General features: G+C 66.3%; 1 protein-coding gene across 1 annotated transcript in view; it reads right to left on the bottom strand.

Moving 5' to 3' along the window:
* Nucleotides 1-246, bottom strand: part of LOC104495602 (chordin-like) — a gene marked incomplete at its 5' end in the record, with an annotated part of 3,899 nt that overhangs the window by 3,185 nt on the left and 468 nt on the right. Inside the window, one exon of the mRNA XM_010138587.1 lies at nt 60-173. Coding sequence (XP_010136889.1) covers nt 60-173 — 114 coding nt within the window. The remainder of the gene's footprint in view (nt 1-59; nt 174-246) is intronic.

Here is a 246-nt window from a genome sequence, read left to right as displayed (position 1 = left end):
GGGCCCTCGCGGGTCCTGGTGTATCTGGCAGGCAGCCCGCTGTAGGGCAGGGAGATTACCTGCCCCCGCAGCTCGCCCTCCGCCCAGTCTTTGGTGGCCACGTTGAGGAAGAGCTCGTTCTGCAGCAGCATGTGGGCATCACGGGCGCTGGGGCTATGCCAGGTGCCCCAGGCCTGTCATCGGCAGGGGGCCATGTGAGTTGGGATGGCGACTTTCCTGAAGTCCCTCACCATCCCTCCCAGTGCC

The sequence above is a fragment of the Buceros rhinoceros genome, unplaced genomic scaffold (assembly GCF_000710305.1).
Source record: "Buceros rhinoceros silvestris isolate BGI_N320 unplaced genomic scaffold, ASM71030v1 scaffold28426, whole genome shotgun sequence".
Taxonomy (NCBI): Eukaryota; Metazoa; Chordata; class Aves; order Bucerotiformes; family Bucerotidae; genus Buceros; species Buceros rhinoceros.
Note: the sequence above shows the minus strand (reverse complement) of the source record. Positions and strands in the feature narration are given on the sequence as shown.